Below are 22,499 nucleotides of genomic sequence, written 5' to 3'. Positions count from 1 at the left end.
GTCTGGAGATGACACTGTTTAGTGGATGCAGTGGATTCTGCATGATTGACAGGAGCCTGCTCAGTGCCCATCGCTCTGCCACGGATGTCAAACTGTTCAGCTCCATGCCTACAATAGAGCCTGCCTTCCTCACCAGTTTGTCCAGGTGTGAGGCATCCCTCTTCTTTATGCTGCCTCCCCAGCACACCACTGCGTAGAAGAGGGCACTTGCCACAACCATCTGATAGAACATCTGCACCATTTTACTGCAGATGTTGGAAGGACGCCAGCCTTCTAAGAAAGTATAGTCGGCTCTGTCTTCTTTTGCACAGAGCATCAGTATTGGCAGTCCAGTCCAATTTATCATCCAGCTGCACTCCCAGGTATTTATAGGTCTGCACCCTCTGCACACAGTCACCTCTGATGATCACGGGGTCCAGGATTTTGCTGGTGTTCAGGTGTAGGTGGTTTGAGTGGCACCATTTAACAAAGTCCTTGATTAGGTTCCTATACTCCTCATCCTGCCCACTCCTGATGCAGCCCACGATAGCAGTGTCATCAGTGAACTTCTGCACGTGGCAAGACTCCGAGTTGTATTGGAAGTCCGATGTATATAGGCTGAACAGGACCGGAGAAAGTACAGTCCCCTGCGGCACTCCTGTGTTGCTGACCACAATGACAGACCTGCAGTTCCCGAGATGCACATACTGAGGTCTGTCTTTAAGATAGTCCACGATCCTTGAACCAGGTATGAATCTACTCCCATCTCTGTCAGCTTGTCCCTAAGGAGCAGAGGTTGGATGGTGTTGAAGGCGCTAGAGAAGTCCAGAAACATAATTCTTACAGCACCACTGCCTCTGTTCAAGTGGGAGAGGGAACGGTGTAGCATGTAGATGATGGCGTCCTACACTCCCACCTTCTCCTGGTATGCGAACTGCAGAGGGTCGAGGGTGTGGCCTCAGGTGGTGAAGCAGCAGCCGCTCCATGGTCTTCATCACATGTGATGTCAGAGCGTCAGGCCAGAAGTCATTCAGCTCACTAGGACGTGATACCTTTGGGACTGGGGTGATGCAAGATGTACCTTTGGGACTGGGGTGATGCAAGATGTTTTCCAAAGCCTCGGGACTCTCCCTTGTTCCAGGATCAGGTTGACGTTGCACTGGAGAAGACTCCCCAGCTCCAACGCACAGGCCTTCAGCAGTCGTAGCGATACTCCATTTGGACCCACTGCTTTGCTGGCACGAAGTCTCCTCAGCTCTCTGCTTACCTGGGCTGCTGTAATTATGGGTGGGGGGAAAATCTCTCCTATGCTGATGTCAGAAGAAGGATGGGTGGAGGGTGCAGTACTCCGAGGTGAGAGTGGATTAGGGTGGTCAAAACTGTTAAAGAAGTTGTTCATTTGGTTTGCTCTCTCCACGTCTCTCTCGATGGTTGCACCCCGCTTCGAGCTGCAGCCAGTGATGATCTTCATCCCATGATCTTCATCCCATCCCACACTTCCTTCATGCTGTTATTCTGCAACTTCTGCTCCAGCTTTGTCCTGTACTGCTTCCTCACCGCCCTGAGCTGGACTCGGAGTTCCTTCTGCATAAGCTTGAGCTCATGCTGATCACTGCCTTTAAAAGCCCTTTCTTCTGGTTCAAAAGGCCCTTGATGTCACTTGTAATCCATGGCTTGTTGTTAGCATAGCAGCGTACTGTTCTTACTGGAACTACAACCCCAATTCCAATGAAGTTGGGACGTTGTGGAAAACGTAAATAAAAACAGAATACAATGATTTGCAAATCCTTTTCAACCTGTATTCAATTGAATACACTATGAAGACAAGATATCAAATGTTTAAACTGATAAACTTTACTGTTGTTTTGCAAATCTTCACTCATTTTGAATTTGATGCCTGCAACACGTTCCAAAAAAGCTGGGACAGGGGCAGCAAAAGACTGGGAAAGTTGAGGAATGTTCAAAAAACACCTGTTTTGAACATTCCACAGGTGAACAGGTTAATTGGAAACAGGTGTTTGTCATGATTGGGTGTAAAAGGAGCATCCCCAAAAGGCTCAGTCGTTCACAAACAAGGATGGGGCGAGGTTCACCACTTTGTGAACAACTGTGTGGGCAAATAGTCCAGCAGTTTAAGAACAACGTTTCTCAGCGTACAATTGCAAGGAATCTAGGGATTTCATCATCTACTGGCCATAATATCATCAAAAGATTCAGAGAATCTGGAGAAATCTCTGCACGTAAGCGGCAAGGCCAAATACCAACACTGGATGCCCGTGACCTTCGATCCCTCAGGCGGCACTGCATTAAAAACCGACATCATTCTGTAAAGGATATTACCACGTGGGCTCAGGAATACTTCAGAAAACCATTGTCAGTTAACACAGTTCGTCGCTACAGCTACAAGTGCAAGTTAAAACTCTACCATGCAAAGCGAAAGCCATATATCAACAACACCCAGAAATGCCGCCGGTTTCTCTGGGCCCGAGCTCATCTGAGATGGACTGACGCTAAGTGGAAAAGTGTGCTGTGGTCTGACAAGTCCACATTTCAAATTGTTTTTGGAAATCATGGACGTCGTGTCCTCCAGGCCAAAGAGGAAAAGGACCATCCGGATTGTTATCAGCGCAAAGTTCAAAAGCCAGCATCTGTGATGGTATGGGGGGTGTGTTAGTGCCTATGGCATGGGTAACTTACACATCTGTGAAGGCACCATTAATGCTGAAAGATACATACAGGTTTTGGAGCAACATATGCTGTCATCCAAGCGATGTCTTTTTCAGGGACATCCCTGCTTATTTCAGCAGGACAATGGGAAGCCACATTCTGCATGTGTTACAACAGCGTGGCTTCGTAGTAAAAGAGTGCGGGTACTAGACTGGCCTGCCTGCAGTCCAGACCTGTCTCCCATTGAAAATGTGTGGCGCATTATGAAGCACAAAATACGACAACGGAGACCCTGGACTGTTGAGCAACTGAAGTTGTACATCAAGCAAGAATGGGAAAGAATTCCACCTACACAGCTTCAACAATTAGTGTCCTCAGTTCCCAAACGCTTATTGAGTGTTGTTAAAAGTAAAGGTATAACACAGTGGTAAACATGCCCCTGTGCCAGCTTTTTTGGAACGTGTTGCAGGCATTAAATTCAAAATGAGTGAAGATTTGCAAAACAACAATAAAGTTTATCAGTTTGAACATTCGATATCTTGTCTTTGTAGTGTATTCAATTGAATATAGGTTGAAAAGGATTTGCAAATCATTGTATTCTGTTTTTATTTACATTTTACACAACGTCCCAACTTCATTGGAATTGGGGTTGTACAATGTCCATACAGAAGTTGATGTAGTCACTAGTGCAGTCAACAACCTCCTCAATGTTCTCACTATATGATCCCTGCAGGATATCCCAGTCTGTAGTTCCAAAGCAGTCTCTCAGAGCCTGCTCTGCCTCAGGGGACCACTTCCTGAATGAGCGTGTGGTTGTAGGTAGCTCCCTCACCCTTTACAGTGAGGCTGAAGCAGAACCAGGTTATGATCTGCTTTCCCCAAGCGCAGGCAGCGGGGTGGTACTGTATGCATCTTTAACCTTTCCATACAGTAGGGCAATAGTCCTATTTCCCCAGGTGTTACAATCCACATACTGGGAGAAGGCAGATAATGTTTTGTCCAGTGTCACATGGTTAAAGTCTCCAGCGATTAGCACAAGTGCCTCGGGGTGCTGCGTTTGCAGTTTAGCAACATCAGAATGGATAATGTCACCCGCTATCTCCATGTCCGCCCGAGGAGGGATGTAAACAATAACAACAACAACAAAAGTTGTGTTGCATTCTTTGCATAAATTAGCGAAGATACTACAAATTTAAACATGAGTAGGGATAATCATTACGCTTCTATTTCATAGAATTTTGTCATTTTATTAGGGTAATCAGCACTGTAAGCTACCTGGCAGACTGGTGGGTTAAATACAGAGGTACCGGAGACTAACTTTGGTTTTAGTGCCACTCAAAGATAACTTATTTATCACTTATGTCAAGGGTCCCCAACCCTCGGTTCGCGGCCCACTACCGGGAGGCAGCCATCTGACACCCGGGCCGAGTGAAAACTGCCGGCAACGCAGACTCACTCAGACTTTTCAGAATGCTTGGCGGGCGGGGTTTTGCAGCAACGCAGAGAGAGAAGAGAGACTGAGGTGAGAGAGTGTATTACAACAAAGTATTTTTATGGTCCCAACAGTTTCCCCATATGACACGAGTCTATAGAAATCTCGTTACAATGAAATACATTCAGCAAAGCAGTTAGATCTGTGGTCGCAGCTCAGTTGTGCACATTTGCACAACGATCCCCAAACAGAATTTTTTTTTTTTTTTTTAACAAAGTTTCTTTTTTCCAACTTTCCTCAAACTGTTTTTTTTTTGCTGTTTTTGTTTTCTGTGGTTTTCAGTGATACCTTTTGATTTTTGCTTGTCAACGTTTGAAAAACATCCATTGGAATTTAACTCATTGTTACCCTCCTATACAGTGGGTACGGAAAGTATTCAGACCCCCTTCAATTCTTTACTCTTTGTTATATTGCAGCCATTTGCTAAAATCATTTAAATTAATTTTTTTCCTCATTAATGTACACACAGCACCCCATATTGACAGACAAAAAAAAAGAATTTTTGAAATTGTTGCAGATTTATAAAAAAAGAAAAACTGAAATATCACATGGTCCTAAGTATTCAGACCCTTTGCTGTGACACTCATATATTTAACTCAGGTGCTTCCATTTCTTCTGATCATCCTTGAGATCACCTTCATTTGAGTCCAGCTGTGTTTGATTATACTGATTGGACTTGATTAGGAAAGCCACACACCTGTCTATATAAGACCTTACAGCTCACAATGCATGTCAGAGCAAATGAGAATCATGAGGTCAAAGGAACTGCCTGAAGTGCTCAGAGACAGAATTGTGGCAAGGCACAGATCTGGCCAAGGTTACAAAAAAAATTCTGCTGCACTTAAGGTTCCCAAGAGCACAGTGGCCTCCATAATCCTTAAATGGAAGACGTTTGGGATGACCAGAACCCTTCCTAGAGCTGGTTGTCCGGCCAAGCTGAGCTACCGGGGGAGAAGAGCCATGGTGAGAGAGGTAAAGAAGAACCCAAAGATCACTTTGGCTGAGCTCCAGAGATGCAGTCAGGAGATGGGAGAAAGTTGTAGAAAGTCAACCATCACTGCAGCCCTCCACCAGTCAGGGCTTTATGGCAGAGTGGCCTGTCAGAAGCCTCTCCTCAGTGCAAGACACATGACAGCCCGCATGGAGTTTGCTAAAAGACACCTGAAGGACTCTGAGATGGTGAGAAATAAGATTCTCTGGTCTGATGAGACCAAGATAGAACTTTTTGGCCTTAATTCTAAGCGGTATGTGTGGAGACAACCAGGCACTGCTCATCACTTGTCCAATACAGTCCCCACAGTGAAGCATGGCGGTGGCAGCATCATGCTGTGGGGGTGTTTTTCAGCTGCAGGGACAGGACGACTGGTTGCAATCGAGGGAAAGATGAATGCGGCCAAGTACAGGGATATCCTGGACAAAAACCTTCTCCAGAGTGCTAAGGACCTCAGACTGGGCCGAAGGTTTACCTTCCAACAAGACAATGACCCTAAGGACACAGCTACAATAACGAAGGAGTGGCTTCACAACAACTCTGTGACTGTTCTTGAATGGCCCAGCCAAAGCCCTGACTTAAACCCAATTGAGCATCTCTGGAGAGACCTAAAAATGGCTGTCCACCAACGTTTACCATCCAACCTGACAGAACTGGAGAGGATCTGAAAGGAGGAATGGCAGAGGATCCCCAAATCCAGGTGTGAAAAACTTGCTGCATCTTTCCCAAGAAGACTCATGGCTGTATTAGCTCAAAAGGGTGCTTCTACTAAATACTGAGCAAAGGGTCTGAATACTTAGGACCATGTGATATTTCAGTTTTTCTTTTTTAATAAATCTGCAACAATTTCAAAAATTCTTTTTTTTGTCTGTCAATATGGGTTGCTGTGTGTACATTAATGAGGAAAAAAATTAATTTAAATGATTTTAGCAAATGGCTGCAATATAACAGAGTGAAAAATTGAAGTGGGTCTGAATACTTTCCGTACCCACTGTAGAAACGGCAGACACGAAAAAACGATAACAGTGTTAATGTTTGTTATGTGCAATCTGTTGGAATGACAAATGCAATGCATATGTCTTTGTTATATGCAAAAAAAGAAGAAAAATCTCGGGTTGCAAACGTATGTAAACTGCTGCATTTGAAGACAGTTTTTATGTGGTTCAGTGATGCTCATTCAAGAAACATTCCTATTAATGCGGCGCTCATTCAAGAAAATGTGAGGTTTCTAAACTCTCTTGGGACCTCCATCAACGGGACAACACGCTGAAGAGCATCACGAAGTACGATCACCATGTCTGTTTAAGTCCAGGGCAACAGCAGGCTCACAGCTCTACTGTGAAGCAATCGCGCTTCAGGACACACTTCAGCGTGATGTTCCCGTTGGGTGGGTGGGGGATCCCAAAAGAGTTCAGAAACCTCACAAAATGAACTGGCATTCAGGCACTAGGGCACCGCACCTTTACCCACTCTGCAGACTCAGTATCCAGCCAGACTGGAGGAGTGCTGGAGGAAAATCTGAGGCAGCAGTGGAGCAGCAGAATGTGGGGCAGAGGCAGAAGATACCCGTTGTTCAAGATGGCAGACAAAGTGGCTGCATTCAAAGCCAAACTTGATTTATGGGGCTGACAAGTGAACATTGGGATTTTTGATATGTTTCAAACGTTAGCAGAGGTTGCTAAAAATACCAAGCCAGGGCCTTCTTTCTCCCAGCTGGTGTATGATCACCTATCTCAGCTTTCAATAGAGTGTGAGCATTATTCCCAACCACAAAAGACCCCCGAAATGGGAAGGAATGGATCTGTGACCCATTTGTGAATAAGCCAGGTGAATCAACTTTGTCTGTGCTTGAAGAGGATCAACTGCTTGAGGTTGCAAATGATGATGGCCTTAAAAGTATGTTTGAGACAACTTCAAATCTCCATACATTTTGGATTAAAGTCAAGGCAGAATATCCTGAGGTTGCCACAAAAGCACTGAAAAGTCTGCTTCCATTTCCAACATCCTATCTTTGTAAGGCAGTGTTTTCTGCAGTGACAGCAACCAAAACAAAATTACGGAGTAGACTGAACATAAGCAACACACTTCATGTGTCACTGTATTCCATCATCCCCAAATGGGATCGTCCGGTTGTAGGAACACAAGCTCAGGGCTCCCACTGATTCTATTACAATATTATAACTTAATAATAATAGAAATGTAATGTAAATTGTGTATAAAACTGCCCTACGAACCTGTCCTGAATCCTCAACCACCCCCCCCCACCCACCCCCTGGAAAAATTTGCTTCTAGTAAAGTGGTCGTTGCTGTCAAAAAGATGGGGGACCACTAACTTATGTGATATGACTTTGATTCGATGTTCTTACAGAAACATGAATAAAGGACAGCATAATTTTTTTTATCTTCGTAACTTTTCTGTAGCATTGCACCAGGGCCGCCATAAGCTCCCCTCCCCATACCCTTTCCTTCCACTCCCCTACGCCTATGTCAGTACGTATAAATTAAGAAAATTTGTGGCATACCGCTGTGAACCACATAATTCGAAATTTTAAATCTTTATATTAAAATTTTAGGTAGTAAACAAATATAGTACTTGTATATAAGTATTTAGGTACACATTTAACTTACTTGTATTATTGTTTCGTAATGCTTACTAAAAACTTAAAAAAATATAAAAAATAAAAATAACCATGAAAACGCCAGCCTGACCAAAACACTGCCCAAGGCATTTGCCTCTTGGCTGGCCATTGATGCAACAATATTTTTAACACGTTAAATAGGCCACATTAATCGCAAAAATTAATGTGTTAACTTTCCCAGGCCTAATATATAGCAAGTTCAAGATATATTCAGATAGTAGAATATTGTTAACATTCTGCTGTCTTTGAGTCACTTATATAATGTGCTACAATGTACATACAGTGCCTTCAAATAAAAAAAAAACATCTCTTCCTAAATACTTTTCAAGTACCCTTTATGCTTACACAGTATCTATACATTATCAGGCTATGTGTTACCTTTTGTCATACATGCATGTGTTGAGACTTGGATTTATATTTCTAGCAGTTTTTGGGCATTTGCTCTAAACATTTAGTCATGGTATGGGGCCATTCACATTTCTAATAAATAATCATTAAACCTATTTAAAAAAAAAACATTTTGCTAGGTGTGAAATGCAGACAGAACCACTGGAATGGTAAACAGTTATTGATCTGCACTTTTAGAAAGTAGGTCCAGGGATATGTTCCAAATAATGAAAGAAAAAAAAAGTACATTCTTGGTCACATGAAAGGAGTTTCTAATATTTGGACAACTGATTCAGTTAGAGTAAAACAGATTTTTAACTGTTTAACTCTACATATACAGTGGTGTGAAAAACTATTTGCCCCCTTCCTGATTTCTTATTCTTTTGCATGTTTGTCACACAAAATGTTTCTGATCATCAAACACATTTAACCATTAGTCAAATATAACACAAGTAAACACAAAATGCAGTTTTTAAATGATGGTTTTTATTATATAGGGAGAAAAAAAATCCAAACCTACATGGCCCTGTGTGAAAAAGTAATTGCCCCCTTGTTAAAAAATAACCTAACTGTGGTGTATCACACCTGAGTTCAATTTCCGTAGCCACCCCCAGGCCTGATTACTGCCACACCTGTTTCAATCAAGAAATCACTTAAATAGGAGCTGCCTGACACAGAGAAGTAGACCAAAAGCACCTCAAAAGCTAGACATCATGCCAAGATCCAAAGAAATTCAGGAACAAATGAGAACAGAAGTAATTGAGATCTATCAGTCTGGTAAAGGTTATAAAGCCATTTCTAAAGCTTTGGGACTCCAGCGAACCACAGTGAGAGCCATTATCCACAAATGGCAAAAACATGGAACAGTGGTGAACCTTCCCAGGAGTGGCTGGCCGACCAAAATTACCCCAAGAGCGCAGAGACGACTCATCCGAGAGGTCACAAAAGACCCCAGGACAACGTCTAAAGAACTGCAGGCCTCACTTGCCTCAATTAAGGTCAGTGTTCACGACTCCACCATAAGAAAGAGACTGGGCAAAAACGGCCTGCATGGCAGATTTCCAAGACGCAAACCACTGTTAAGCAAAAAGAACATTAGGCTCGTCTCAATTTTGCTAAGAAACATCTCAATGATTGCCAAGACTTTTGGGAAAATACCTTGTGGACTGATGAGACAAAAGTTGAACTTTTTGGAAGGCAAATGTCCCGTTACATCTGGTGTAAAAGGAACACAGCATTTCAGAAAAAGAACATCATACCAACAGTAAAATATGGTGGTGGTAGTGTGATGGTCTGGGGTTGTTTTGCTGCTTCAGGACCTGGAAGGCTTGCTGTGATAGATGGAACCATGAATTCTACTGTCTACCAAAAAATCCTGAAGGAGAATGTCCGGCCATCTGTTCGTCAACTCAAGCTGAAGCGATCTTGGGTGCTGCAACAGGACAATGACCCAAAACACACCAGCAAATCCACCTCTGAATGGCTGAAGAAAAACAAAATGAAGACTTTGGAGTGGCCAAGTCAAAGTCCTGACCTGAATCCAATTGAGATGCTATGGCATTACCTTAAAAAGGCGGTTCATGCTAGAAAACCCTCAAATAAAGCTGAATTACAACAATTTTGCAAAGATGAGTGGGCCAAAATTCCTCCAGAGCGCTGTAATAGACTCATTGCAAGTTATCGCAAACGCTTGATTGCAGTTATTGCTGCTAAGGGTGGCCCAACCAGTTATTAGGTTCAGGGGGCAATTACTTTTTCACACAGGGCCATGTAGGTTTGGATTTTTTTTTCTCCCTAAATAATAAAAACCACCATTTACAAACTGCATTTTGTGTTTACTTGTGTTATATTTGACTAATGGTTAAATGTGTTTGATGATCAGAAACATTTTGTGTGACAAACATGCAAAAGAATAAGAAATCAGGAAGGGGGCAAATAGTTTTTCACACCACTGTATATGTAGAATTTACATTAATATTTCAGGGATCTTAGGGTGTGTGCCCCAGTTGTCTTCTCTTTTTTCTTTTCAAACACCTGGAGTGAGTTCATGGGCACTTAACTTGGAATATCTGCTGCATGCCACTCGTCCTTTGCATCTAAGAAGCAAGAGTTATTCCCACTTTCTAGGAAAAGGTGGTAATACAACTGTGCCATACCACTTAAAGTAAGAATTAGCAACTCCAGTTCTAATATAATGGTTTGGTCCTACAAATGATTATTTCTCTGAAAGAAAGACAGAAGTAGCTGCCATACAGTGGGGCAAAAAAGTATGTAGTCAGCCACCAATTGTGCAAGTTCTCCCACTTAAAAAGATGAGAGAGTCCTGTAATTTTCATCATAGGTATACCTCAACTATGAGACACAAAATGAGAAAAAAAAATCCAGAAAATCACATTGTCTGATTTTTGAAGAATTTATTTGCAAATTATGGTGGAAAAAAAGTATTTAATCAATAACAAAAGTTCATCTCAATACTTTGTTATATACCCTTTGATGGCAATGACAGAGGTCAAATGTTTTCTGTAAGTCTTCACAAGGTTTTCACACACTGTTGCTGGTATTTTGGCCCATTCCTCCATGCAGATGTCCTCTAGAGCAGTGATGTTTTGGGGCTGTCGCTGGGCAACACAGACTTTCAACTCCCTCCAAAGATCTTCTATGGGGTTGAGATCTGGAGACTGGCTAGGCAACTCCAGGACCTTGAAATGCTTCTTACGAAGCCACTCCTTCATTACCCAGGCGGTGTGTTTGGGATCATTGTCATGCTGAAGGACCCAACCACGTTTCATCTTCAATGTCCTTGCTGATGGAAGGAGGTTTTTACTCAAAATCTGATGATACATGGCCCCATTCATCCTTTCCTTTACACAGATCAGTCGTCCTGGTCCCTTTGCAGAAAAACAGCCCCAAAGCATGATGTTTCCACCCCCATGCTTTACAGTAGGTATGGTGTCCTTTGGATGCAACTCAGCATTCTTTCTCCTCCAAACACGACGAGTAGAGTTTTTACCAAAAAGTTCTATTTTGACCATATGACACTCTCCCAATCCTCTTCTGGATCATCCAAATGCTCTCTAGCAAACTTCAGATGGGCCTGCACATGTACTGGCTTAAGCAGGGGGACACGTCTGGCACTGCAGGATTTGAGTCCCTGGTGGCGTAGTGTGTTACTGATGGTAGCCTTTGTTACTTTGGTCCCAGCTCTCTGCAGGTCATTCACTAGGTCCCCCTTGTGGTTCTGGGATTTTTGCTCACCGTTCTTGTGATCATTTTGACGCCATGGGGTGAGATCTTGCGTGGAGCCCCAGATCGAGGGAGATTATCAGTGGTCTTGTATGTCTTCCATTTTCTAATAATTGCTCCCACAGTTGATTTCTTCACACCAAGCTGCTTACCTATTGCAGATTCAGTCTTCCCAGCCTGGTGCAGGTCTACAATTTTGTTTCTGGTGTCCTTTGACAGCTCTTTGGTCTTGGCCATAGTGAGTTTGGAGTGTGACTGTTTGAGGTTGTGGACAGGTGTCTTTTATATTGATAACGAGTTCAAACAGGTGCCATTAATACAGGTAACGAGTGGAGGACAGAGGAGCCTCTTACAGAAGAAGTTACAGGTCTGTGAGAGCCAGAAATCTTGCTTGTTTGTAGGTGACCAAAAACTTATTTTCCACCATAATTTGCAAATTCTTTAAAAATCAGACAATGTGATTTTCTGGATTTTTTTTTCTCATTTTGTCTCTCATAGTTGAGGTATACCTATGATGAAAATTACAGGACTCTCTCACACAACTTGCACAATTGGTGGCTGACTAAATACTTTTTTGCCCCACTGTAACTAGAGCACTCTGGGGTCTTATTCCTAAATTAGGAATAAGGAAGACGGAGATTAACTATCAGATTGCTCTACATTCTCCTCAGATATGACCATGCATTACAGGCAGAAACAGAAAGAGTAAAATCAGAGGTACAAAAACCTTAAGTAAGATTCAGAAGATGCTACTAAACCCATTAATGTTCACTGGATAAGCAGGAGAAAAAATTAGGAGAGTGACATCTTAGGACATATCCCAGAGGGACTCTTTCTATATGCGGCAGATGCAGAGCTACAAAAAATCAATTCTTTAGTTATTTTACTATATACCATACCATACTATATCATACCATTTTCTACACCCACTTAATCCTAAGCAGGGTGGCAGGGGGCTGGAGCCTATACCATCAAGCATGGAGAAATCCTTGGGCAGGGAGCCAGTATATTAAAAAGCCGTAAAAATGTAAAATAAATTCCAATGTTACCCTTGTTAGTATTGGTCTTGGAAAACTGGTTGTCTCATTTGGGACAATTTTTTATTATTTGGTAAAATGATCTATAAATAAAAGTGACAATCAATGTTAAATTTTCCTTACAATTGGTAAATGATTCTGTCTAAACCACGGGTGACATTGGACACATATTACTTTCGTGCCCCTATAAAACAAATTGGTTAAATGCAGGTAAACACACTGTTTTTGAAAATGATTCGCAACAGTTCTAGGTATTACCACAATGACAGTAAACATCAGTAGTGACTTCCTTGTAAATAATGTGAGGAGCAGGCACAATTCAGAAAGCGTGGGTAGATTTTGACTGCTGTAAATTGCTTCTCTACTGAAGACTATGTTTAATTAACAATCTGAACAGAAATTACCTTTTTTTAATGGTTTAAGGAATACGTGTGAGGAAAAAAAACAAACAAAAAAGCAACAGTGTGGTCTGAGAAAATTACCTTATGCCAAAATGTTGATTTGTGTAGATTTCATTAAGCTTTGAAGGCTGTAACTTTATTCACACATATCACATATGCATGAAATATATTGGCAAAACAAAAAATATAATCTTTAAACAAATTAATCTGGCATGACACACTGTAGATGATCTTGGGTGTATCACTGTACCATATGTCACAAATATGTGTCGTCAGAACAAAGAGATTTCCTATTTTTTAAATGAAAATATATATATTTAAACATATAAACACAACCATTAAAAATCCATTTGTTTTATTCAATACAAAGATTAATACATTGCTGTTTTTATTAGGGGAAATAGGTTAAAATATCATGGAACACCGCTTCTTAATTTGTAAAGACAAGAGATGTAACTAAAAATATAAACGCAAAACACATACTGTACTTCGACAACAGTACACAGAAGAAATCACTGATAAAAACAGTGATCAATTTAAAGTCGGTGAGAGCTGATATTTTATTAGTCTATCATCATAATAAAATATACATAAAGGCATAATTTAAAAAATTATACATATATACATAAACATATCATACAAGAGACAGACTTTAACAGAAGATTTTACATATTAATAATGCAAGTAATTTTGTCCTCTGTGTATCAGTAATTTAATTTAGTCATCTACATTGTTAAAACAAATCACTCACTTTTCACTTTTAAAAAATTTAATAGAAAAATTAAACAGTATGATTCTACAATGGATATAATGGATCAATGACTTATTAATTGCAAATAGTAAAATAATAATTTGTTAATATGCTCAAATGCCTAAATAAATACTGCAGTTAAAAAAATTGACACAGTTCAGACTTACCAGTGTTGTATCTGCTCCTGACAGCCAGTGACCACCTGTTATTAAAAAAGACACTACTTTTCAGTTACAAATCTAACAAAAATGTAAATTTAACTATGAAGTAAACATTACCAGTACAAAAAAAATGACTCAAAACCATGAAGTACTAAGACAAAAGAATAAGTTTTCCTTATTTTACCTATTTTCCCTTGTAAATATGAATTAATTAATAAGTAAAATACAGCAAACAAAAGTCCAGAAAGTAGTCACATTATTATACATTTTGACTATAAAAAGTAGAATTAAAATTTACAGTGACACAATTAGTAATGCAACAATCATGACTTGAATGCAGCTGTAGTATTCTTCTGCACAGTCACCTGCTATAGACATTTCAAGCTCTTCAGAGTGGTCTGTATCCATTTAATGAATCATTTGGTTAAATTACTAGCAGTACAAGACTGCCATCTAGTTGAAATATTTCTGTCACTTGAAAAACTACACAATAACAAATCAGCAAATGAGAGGACTTATATTTACACAAATCTGCTTCTTTAAAATCTCAATACCAAAACATCTTGTTAATTATGTAATACGTAAGATGACAAAAACATAAAAAGAACTTTTTGACTGAATAAGATGACAAAAATCATGAATTAGTGGTTTGAGCATAAATCTAAAATCAACTGAAAAACGTTAATCTACCTTAAAGGCAAAAATTACAAGTTATGTTCCATCGGTTCACAATCATTAAATTATAAGAGATCTTAGTAAATTACTTTCTAGAACATAATAGCAAATAAAAATCTTGTTTTTAATAAACATATACAATAGTGCAAAAGTAAAAACAAAGCATTTTAAAACTTTTTTAAAATACTTTTTATTTAAAAAAAATTAGATAAAATATATATGTGTGTAACTTTAAAAAGTTTTCCAGTCTTGATCTTTAATGTGAAATTCTACAGTACTTTAAGTAAAACAGTTTTAAGAATGGTACAACATAATGCTATAAATGTAAGCACATTCCTACTGCTAAAAATAAAGACATACCACCAAAAAGCACCAGAAAACCCAGAATGAAAAATCAACAGTATGTAGAAGTACTAGGATTAAATATATTGATTAAATACAGTGTAAAAGAAAGAAATTAAAATTTTGATATACCATACAACGAACATCCCATATTATTATGTTAGAATACTAGCCAAAGATAGCATATAATATTAATATAATTAAAGGACGAAATCAAACTTTAGATTTCATTTGATGTAATAAAAAACCCTTTCACAATAAGCAAGGCCTGGGTAAAAATACTGATTTTCTAATTAATTGTTATTTTTCATTTAAATGATCCAATATTGATTCAAAGTCTCAAGATCGATCTTGTGAATCTCTATCCTGCTCAATTACTATATATAGATTGTTGCCTATCTTCATTTTTGGTGTCCGATCCAGTATATGGCGCTAATGCACATGTTAGAGCTTTCTACGGGGAAAAAAGCATTTTACTATCTCACATAAAATGATGTCCTCTTTAACGGAAATCAGCATCATCAAAACTTATATCAGATGTGTGGACAGCTGAACATCCAGGGCAGCAGATTCCTATGTGCCAATTACACAATAAAAAACAACTGGGCACATGTGGTAGATGTGCTGCAGACAAGTGCACTCCATGCCAGTCACACCAGAGCAACCTCGCTGCATAGCTGCAGAGCTTCTGAGATAATTCGCTGTTGTTCCAAAAACCTTTCTAGCATTTCCAATGCGCTGCTCCATTGCGTGACCGGATCAGTCACAAGTTTCTGTGTTGGCAAGTCTAATAAACATTGCTTCTCTAAGTCTATGGCCAGCTAGCTAGCTGTACTGCTATGGTAGTTAAAGTTTGCCTCACCCGGCAAAGCAAGCTGACAATTGTTGGACTGTTCAGAGCAGCATGCAATACAACAATGAGCATGTGTGCAAATCAGCTTACTTGAAGTAGTTCCAAAATAGTGGTGTTATCAGTCACAGTGGTCAGTTCTCTCTTTTATGTTCCATTCATCCAATGCCATTGTCAACAAGCATCAGCTTAAAGATTCTTGTTTTAAATTGCTTGCTGTTTTTCTGAGGACTATGAGGACACATTTTCGAGACTGATTCAACTACAAGTGAGCAAGTGAAGAATTATATAGAAAGACAAGTCTTCCCCCTGTATCTTTAATTTCGACAAATTCAAAATTATTTTAAATGTCCAAAAGGGGAATAAATTTGACTATCTGTGACTATCAGTTTAGTTGAAGGGTGTCGACATGGAGATTCGTAACACACAAACAGTTTATTGAATAACATTAATTATTTCAGAAGCAATATTTGACTATTTATAATACTGTATTACTCACAAGATTATAAAGTTGTTTGATAAAATAAATGCCACTGCACTATATTAAAACAAGGAGCTGCCCCATAAAATGTGTGGACTCTGATGTGGTGATATACATGTTATTTAAATTATGATGAATTCTGAATGAGTGTAGCGCTATGAAAACGTTTTGTTTTTTTGTAAAGAGCAATGGTATTTTGTTCAACATCTTCTAAATACTGATGTTAACTTTAACTGTTCATTACTAATCAAGTATTTCTTCTTAAATATCATTCCATGCTTATGCATATGTTACTAAGTCACTAGACACCCTTCAAATAAAGTGTTACTGAAATTTGTCATATTATATTAATGCTCTCTATGTATGCATGGTTAAGTAATTAAAAAAAAAAAAAAAGCCACCACTTCAAATATATCAGTGCATGCTAATTCAGTCAAAATAAAATTGATATTGAATCAAATCGGGGCATTATGAATCGGAATTGAACTGAATCGGGACATCAGTGCTGATACCCAGCCCTTCTGCATTATTTTTATTAATACCATTATTTATCCAAGGCAACTTACAACATTTAAGATACAATTGGTTACATTCCTTTTATTTTTCTAGTTGGAGAACAGACAGGTTAAGTGACTTGCTCATTGTCATATGGTGCTAATAGCGGGTTCTGAACCACAGCCCCAGGGTGTTACTTTTTTTTTTTTTTTTTAATTTAAACCTGACAGGTCCAGATCAACTTTTAGACAACTTTCTCCTTTTATCCATCTGCATTACTATGTTTTCCAAATATTTAACCCAGGTGTTATTTTTTTTTTTTTTGCAATAAATGAGAGGGGTGTGCAAGTTCACAAAAAAATTTGTAAACATAATTTTCACTCTCTCTGCAACAAAATATTATCAGATGATATACGTATACAGTACTACATTGCATAGAGAACAGATCCACAATCTGTTTTCAAACTCAGAGCTTTGAAAAACAAAACTTTTTTTTTCTCACTCCTATAGGCTTAACATCAATGCCTTTTCCATGCATTGATGATCACAAAATGTTTCTGAGTTTAGGTGCCAGTTTTCAAATAAGCAGACTCGCAGTACCCTATTCTAAAACCTGTTTAGTAGTACACAATATCCTAATAAATAACAACAATTAAAATCATAATACCAGTAATTACAACAAATATTACTGTAATTTAATTCAACTGCATTAAAAAAAAAACTTGAATATTTGTGAAAAGTTTGTGATGATACCCAAAAAATACTACAAGTATAACAAGTTGGTTTAAAAAAATCTCACAGTGACATTTTTTCCCCCAAGACAGGGTCTAGTGTTTTTAGGATGCAATCGGAAAGCAATTACCATGATGAGGATGCACAAATACAAAGAGGAAAATTTTTTTTTTTTCCTGTACAAATCTGCAAAATTCCATTTACAAAAGCTTATCGGAACAAAGCTTTCCCAATAAATGCAACATTATGGAAGGCAAACTGTCTTTCTGCAAGTTATTTCAGAGTGTTTAATATACTCCACCGATGAATGAAAATGGTGCCACTCAAATACCTAAATGAAGAGATTTTAAAAAATACATATAGTAATAAGAAACAAAGAGATTTTGTGACACATATATCTATTTATATTCACATTTGTTTTGTCATTATTTATATATTGTCACATTTCACGATTCATATGGGGGAGAGGGTGTGACAATACCTGGGGGTGACTGTTGTACAGCTAACACAAATCCCATCAAAATACACCTCTTGAGATGCAATACACTTGTCCAAGTATTTCTTCCATTCCTGGAAACAATTCCTGTACCATGTATACTGGTATTTTCCTGTGCCATTTCCATTTAATACACACTCTAGCAGTTCAGTGTTATCCTGCTGTTTAACATTCTTTCATGGAGAACAAATTCTTTATTAACAAGTCTGTCAATGTTGAAAAACGAAATCATCACTGTTTTGATATTCGATATGACCTGACGTGCTTTTTTCAGCTTGGAATAAAAATATGCACAATTCTAAAATAAATGTCAGTACCCACTTGATCAAATCAATACAATGTCATTTGACGGACTGATTAACAAGACTAGGTATATGATACCTAGCGGCATAGTTGATACCTACATTCTACTCCAAAGCTATTATCCAATTCCAGGAATTTTTGGGTTCCCCTTGTATATTTTATTTTTGCCCCCAAATTTTTCACCCATAGAAATGTTTATTTTTCCCTACCCATCTTTCCTTTATACATAATACAGCATGAGTTTTTACTCACCGCGGTAAACAAATGAAAGAACTAGTATTTGTAACAATATTTTATTTTTCTCCACATTATCTTGATTTCCAATACTTTTATTTGAGAGTAACTAACAAACAGACTGTAAAGATAATCTTTAACAGGAAAAAAATTAAGTTAGTAATAGTTCATGAAAGTTTAAAGTAGCTTATGAATGAAGCTTAAGCTAGAGCTAGTGCCATGGCTAGATGGAAGGACTTACAAAATAATCTAAAAAACAAACGTTAGCTGGTAAGCAATACAGTGTACTGGACTCGACTTTAATACAGAAGTGCGGTTGAGAAGAGCTGACATTCAAAAGTAAACTGATTGTCCTTTTCCCTTGTAAATATGGCAGTACAGACCAGCATTCAAGTCCCTACAGCACCCAGCAAGGAATCTGAATGTATGCCCAACGTCCATGTGGGTTCCCTACATGTGCTCCAGTTTCAAAATCCAAATATATTAAGGATAGATGAATTGGCAATACTAAATTTGCTCCTGGTGTGTGTGTGTTCACCATTTGAAGGGATGGCATCCTATCTAGTGATTGTTGCTGCTTTATGCCACAGGCTTGGTGGAAAATGAATGGACTACAGGAAATGAATGTTAAGTCAGCTAAGATAAAGATTATGAGCAAAACTACATGTTGGCAAAGATAACTGGGTGAAAAGACTCTTGAAAAAGGTGATGCTAATAACAACAAACCGCAAATCAGAAAAATAGTAGTTTTCTTCATTGTCTTTAATGGGGTAAAAAAGACTGTTATTGTACAGGTAGGTACACTCTGATGAATGTCTAACAGTTCTAACATCAAACAGCAGTAAATCAGAAATACTAGGTGCAAAAGTGACTTTCATGATGCAGTTACATCAAACAGCAGAGTAGCAGGTATATGAAAATCTGTCCCATGATGATTTGTGAAAGAAGCATGTTTATCAGGGAAAATGACCAACTCCACAAGCTAACCACTGAGAAATGTGAATAAGTCCATAATCGCTTTGGGAATGATGCACAAAAACAACTCTATAAAATACTGCAACACTGCACTGGAGTAATACAATGTTAAATTAGTTAAAGGGAAAAAAAAATGTTCATTCACATACTAATACCAGTTTAGGCCTTCAAGTATATATTTTTTTTGGTAGTACATTCGAATTACACTCACCAGCCACTCTATTAGGTACACACGTTCAGCTGCTTGTTAATGCAAGTATCTAACCAGCCAATCACATGGCAGCAACTCAATGCATTTAGGCATGTAGACATTGTCAAGACATGTAGACACTGTCGAGATGACCTGCTGAAGCTCAAACCAAGCATCAGAATAGGAAAGAAAGGTGATTTAAGTAACTTTGAGCATGGCATGGTCATTTATGCCAGGTCTGAGTATTTCAGAAACTGATGACCTACTGGGATTTTCACACACAACCATCTCTAGGATTTACAAAGAATGGTGACAAGAGGTTGCTCACAGTGTGACTGCCATGAAGAGCTCTTGTCTGCAACACACCCGCCACAGGAGCCCAGATGTTTTTAATGTAGTGACATGTGATTGTCATGTAGGAGTCTGCTGCCCTGGATGTTCAGCTGTCGCAAGTTATGGCTACTCTCTCCACTGGCCTGTGAGACCAAGCAATGCTTTGCTTAAGATCTTCCTAAAGCCTTGGTACTTCACTCAAATTGCTTTCTGATTGGTACAACATACCGCAGTGGATGAGGTCACTAATTAGTATTCTGAAGTTTACTGTTTCGCAACTGGCTTGTTGATGGCAGTGCTGAGCTGCTATCACCCCATAGCAAAATTACTTAGCAGAGTCAAATATCAAAGAAACTGAGAATGTTTTTACTTTATTATAAAATAACATTTGTGTAACTTAATTCTGCTGTGCAGTAATGAATAGTTTTTACAGTGAGCAAAAGGATGGCTACAATTGGTACAATAATTCATACATGCAGGCTTATGGATATTGCAGGTTAATAAATGCAGGTGTTCTGGTTATTGACAAAGACTAAATGCGTGAGTTATACAAGGATGCAAAAGTCATATTCTGGAAAATATGGTACTGAGATGTTGAACAAGGTCCTTCCATATTCAATATTTCCAAGCTTACCCAAAGGTAAAACTGAACTCATCTATAACAAATGCACTCTAAGCATGACTACAACACTCTTAACTCTGTGTCTCCTGACTCTATCCACTTTATGAGCCATCTGAGCCAACTCGCTTTACTAACCTGGGCCAAATATTCTGCCTTAGATGAGGCAACATTACCAACCTCTAACACAAGATGCTCTTCTAACTGAAACATTCAAAAAAAGGTGTGGTGGACGACTGGGACGCCCCTGAGAAGGAAGGTAGCAACATTAGATGGCAGCTTCTCTGGACTGCAGCAGTGCCCCAGATTCCCGCAGGGCACTATGTGACTTTGAGTTTGGCAGCACAGCCCTGCTAGGTACCATGCGTGCGCCAGGGGATGCTGTGGGAAGATGGTGGGAAAATAAATTCTCACCTAACCCGGAAGTACTAATAGATTACGACAACGGAAGCCTGAAGTACTTCCGGGTTGATTAAGGAATATTAATTTTCCGTCTGACCCGGAAGTGCTGGCGAGTCACATGAACAGAAGAGTAGAAGTACTTCCGGGTCAAGGACTATTTAAAGGACTGCTGTAGGAGGAGTAGGACTGCACTGCACCCCAGAGTCAAACGTAAGACACTACGGGGTCCGCACAGATCCACAAAGATAGTACGGAATATATAAGAGCACACCCATCAAAAAGAAATCAATTGTGTAAAAGCACATAGTACACACAAATCATGTGCTCTCAGCACATATAAAGCGTATAAGGACAATACGGAGAATAGAGACCCAAAGGCGTTGGAGAGAAAAAAAGGCAGATAAGAGATTATAAAAGCAGTGAAATTCGAAAGGCTCAAACAAACGATGGCGCGATACACATGCAGACAAAGGTACAGAATATGAAAGCAGTGAAAGTCGAAATTACTGTAGCGTCCCAGCCAGGTTGAGGGCATTTTGGTTTTAAGTGACCGTTAGGTCCGATTGAGGGAAGGCAGAGTACAGCACGGAGGACTGATAGCGGGGTATTGATTTGTTGCAGTAAGGGGGAGCATTGGAGAGGGTGCTAGAAAGTTGTGTTTGGGGTTAGGAAGTCAGCGATTGTTCAAGTAAAACATTTGTGACACTTTATCATGTCAGTCACTACAGTATCAAAGCAAAGATAGAAACGATTGCATTACCGCAAACAAAAGGTGATTAATCATCAGAACCAAGTGTAATTGAAAAAATACCAGGACAAATTGAGGTCTGAAAAAAAGAGTCTTTTCACATTCGCATCATTCAATGGACAAAACGTGGATGTACACAATAATGGACCATATACTATGAGAATCTGTGGTCCCACAACAGTTAAAGGAACGACAAGTTAAAATTCACAGAGTAAATAATTCGGTCGGGTGTATATTGATGATCTCAGAGAAGCGATGCGAATTTTAACATGCAAAAAGAAAGGTGATGTATATATTCCGCGAATAACATTACACACTAAAGGAGATCGTGATATGCCATTCGTAGTAAAATGTTTACAGTTTTCCGTGAGAATAGCTTTTGCTATGACAATCAATAAATCACAGGGACAAACAGAAAAACTCGGAATATTTATTACAGAAACAGAAACAATATTCACTCACGGGCAGTTATACGTTGCGTTGTCACAATGTGTCTCCAAAAAATATTGTTTTTAATGAAGCTTTAAAGTAAAAGTGAAAATAATGAAATTGAAACAATTCCAAAAAAAAAAAATGTAAAATTCTATATCCAATTAACCAAACACAGGGGTTGGCGAGCGAAGCGAGCAGGGGGCGAAGCCCCCTAGTGCTAATATATATGAACTTGTTCTCTTAAACTTGAATACAACATTTGACAACACAGATCACAGGAGTCTTATAAAACATCATAGCCAATGAGTGGGCTTCTCTGGTGGTGTCTTAAATTGGTTTTAACCTTATTTAACAGGTAGAAAATTCTTTGCTAGCTGTATTGATGAGGCAAGAATCTCTTCTAGGCCCACTGTTTTTTTTTAACCCACATGCTTCCGTAAGGTA

General features: G+C 39.1%; 1 protein-coding gene across 2 annotated transcripts in view; it reads right to left on the bottom strand.

Moving 5' to 3' along the window:
- uri1 (URI1 prefoldin like chaperone) overlaps positions 1–22,499 on the bottom strand; it is a 177,555-nt gene that overhangs the window by 79,020 nt on the left and 76,036 nt on the right. The window contains exon 2 of one of the 2 annotated variants that reach the window (XM_028809670.2): positions 13,755–13,789. The exons of the other annotated variant lie outside the window; for it this stretch is intronic. Coding sequence (XP_028665503.1) covers positions 13,755–13,789 — 35 coding nt within the window. The remainder of the gene's footprint in view (positions 1–13,754; positions 13,790–22,499) is intronic. 2 annotated transcript variants of the gene reach the window in all.

Source organism: Erpetoichthys calabaricus, chromosome 9 (assembly GCF_900747795.2).
Source record: "Erpetoichthys calabaricus chromosome 9, fErpCal1.3, whole genome shotgun sequence".
Classification (NCBI taxonomy): Eukaryota; Metazoa; Chordata; class Cladistia; order Polypteriformes; family Polypteridae; genus Erpetoichthys; species Erpetoichthys calabaricus.
This window is presented reverse-complemented; position numbering and strand designations above follow the sequence as displayed.